The sequence below is a fragment of the Penaeus monodon genome, chromosome 23 (assembly GCF_015228065.2).
Source record: "Penaeus monodon isolate SGIC_2016 chromosome 23, NSTDA_Pmon_1, whole genome shotgun sequence".
Lineage (NCBI taxonomy): Eukaryota > Metazoa > Arthropoda > Malacostraca > Decapoda > Penaeidae > Penaeus > Penaeus monodon.
In genome coordinates, this window is record NC_051408.1 from 30,725,497 (window position 1) to 30,726,467 (window position 971).

The following is a 971-nucleotide window of genomic DNA, read 5'->3' on the forward strand; positions in this document are numbered from 1 at the left end:
TAAGACATAATTTGACCTGGTTATCGATATAGTACATATGTAGAATAGTTGAAATCTTACTTCTGCAGCGTGCCTTTGCCGTGGAAGTGGCTATAAAGGGTCTGGATTTGTGGATAGTCGAGGTTGGCGACGGCTTCGATGAGGCGGCCCATGATGTAACTAAGGCTCTCAGGCTCAGCTGGGTGTTTTGCCATGCGTTGTGCAATGTCGTCGACGGTTTTCTTGATGTATTCCTGAAAGCCATATTTGTTACTCGGATTTCTCCTTAAAAGTATAATTGGTTAATGACAAAAAATAATTATATTTCAGATTGTGGACTCCGACTCACCATAATCCCATTGACAATTTGGTCTGTGATCGGCCTGCCTGTGAGGATCTGCTCCAGAGGAATGAATTGGTCACCCTGTTGGAAAGGTAATGTTAACATATGTTTTTCTTTTTTTCTTCTTTTTTCTAAAAAAACTAAAGCATGAAAAAAGTGATGTTTCAGTGAGACCTGTAAGATAACTCACTATAATATGATAATGGAACAAACCTGTGGCCTTTCGATATTGTAATGCCAGTTGTAATGAGGATGGACATCATAAGTAACAGTGATGGGTTGGCCAACCTCACGCACAGCCTTCAGCTCCAAGGTCTGTCGAGAGAAAAATTACACTCCGTTGACCAAAACTTCATTAACAGTATAAAGTCATATCATCATATCCTTAAGCATCTGTTTACATCTGTAGAGACGACCCAACGACAAACCTGGTTGGTGAAGGTGTCCACATGCTCGTGTTGCTCCTTGTTGGTCAAGACAGTGATGGTTCCCTCCACCACGACCTGCTCGATCCTTCGGTGCGTGTCTCCGCGGATGAGGTAGCTCGCCACCGAGCTCCTCTGGATGACATCCTCTGTGTACTTGCTGCTGTGGATCTGGGAACAGAGGGAGAGGGCGATGTAGACAGCTAAGCAGAACTAATGATGAA

General features: G+C 43.7%; 1 protein-coding gene across 1 annotated transcript in view; it reads right to left on the reverse strand.

Annotated features, from left to right (window-relative positions):
• Window positions 1–971, reverse strand: part of LOC119587923 (hemolymph clottable protein-like) — a gene marked incomplete in the record, with an annotated part of 19,095 nt that overhangs the window by 12,407 nt on the left and 5,717 nt on the right. Inside the window, 4 exon segments of the mRNA XM_037936634.1 lie at window positions 61–233; window positions 329–403; window positions 536–637; window positions 751–918. Of these exon segments, the coding sequence (XP_037792562.1) occupies window positions 61–233; window positions 329–403; window positions 536–637; window positions 751–918 (518 nt within the window).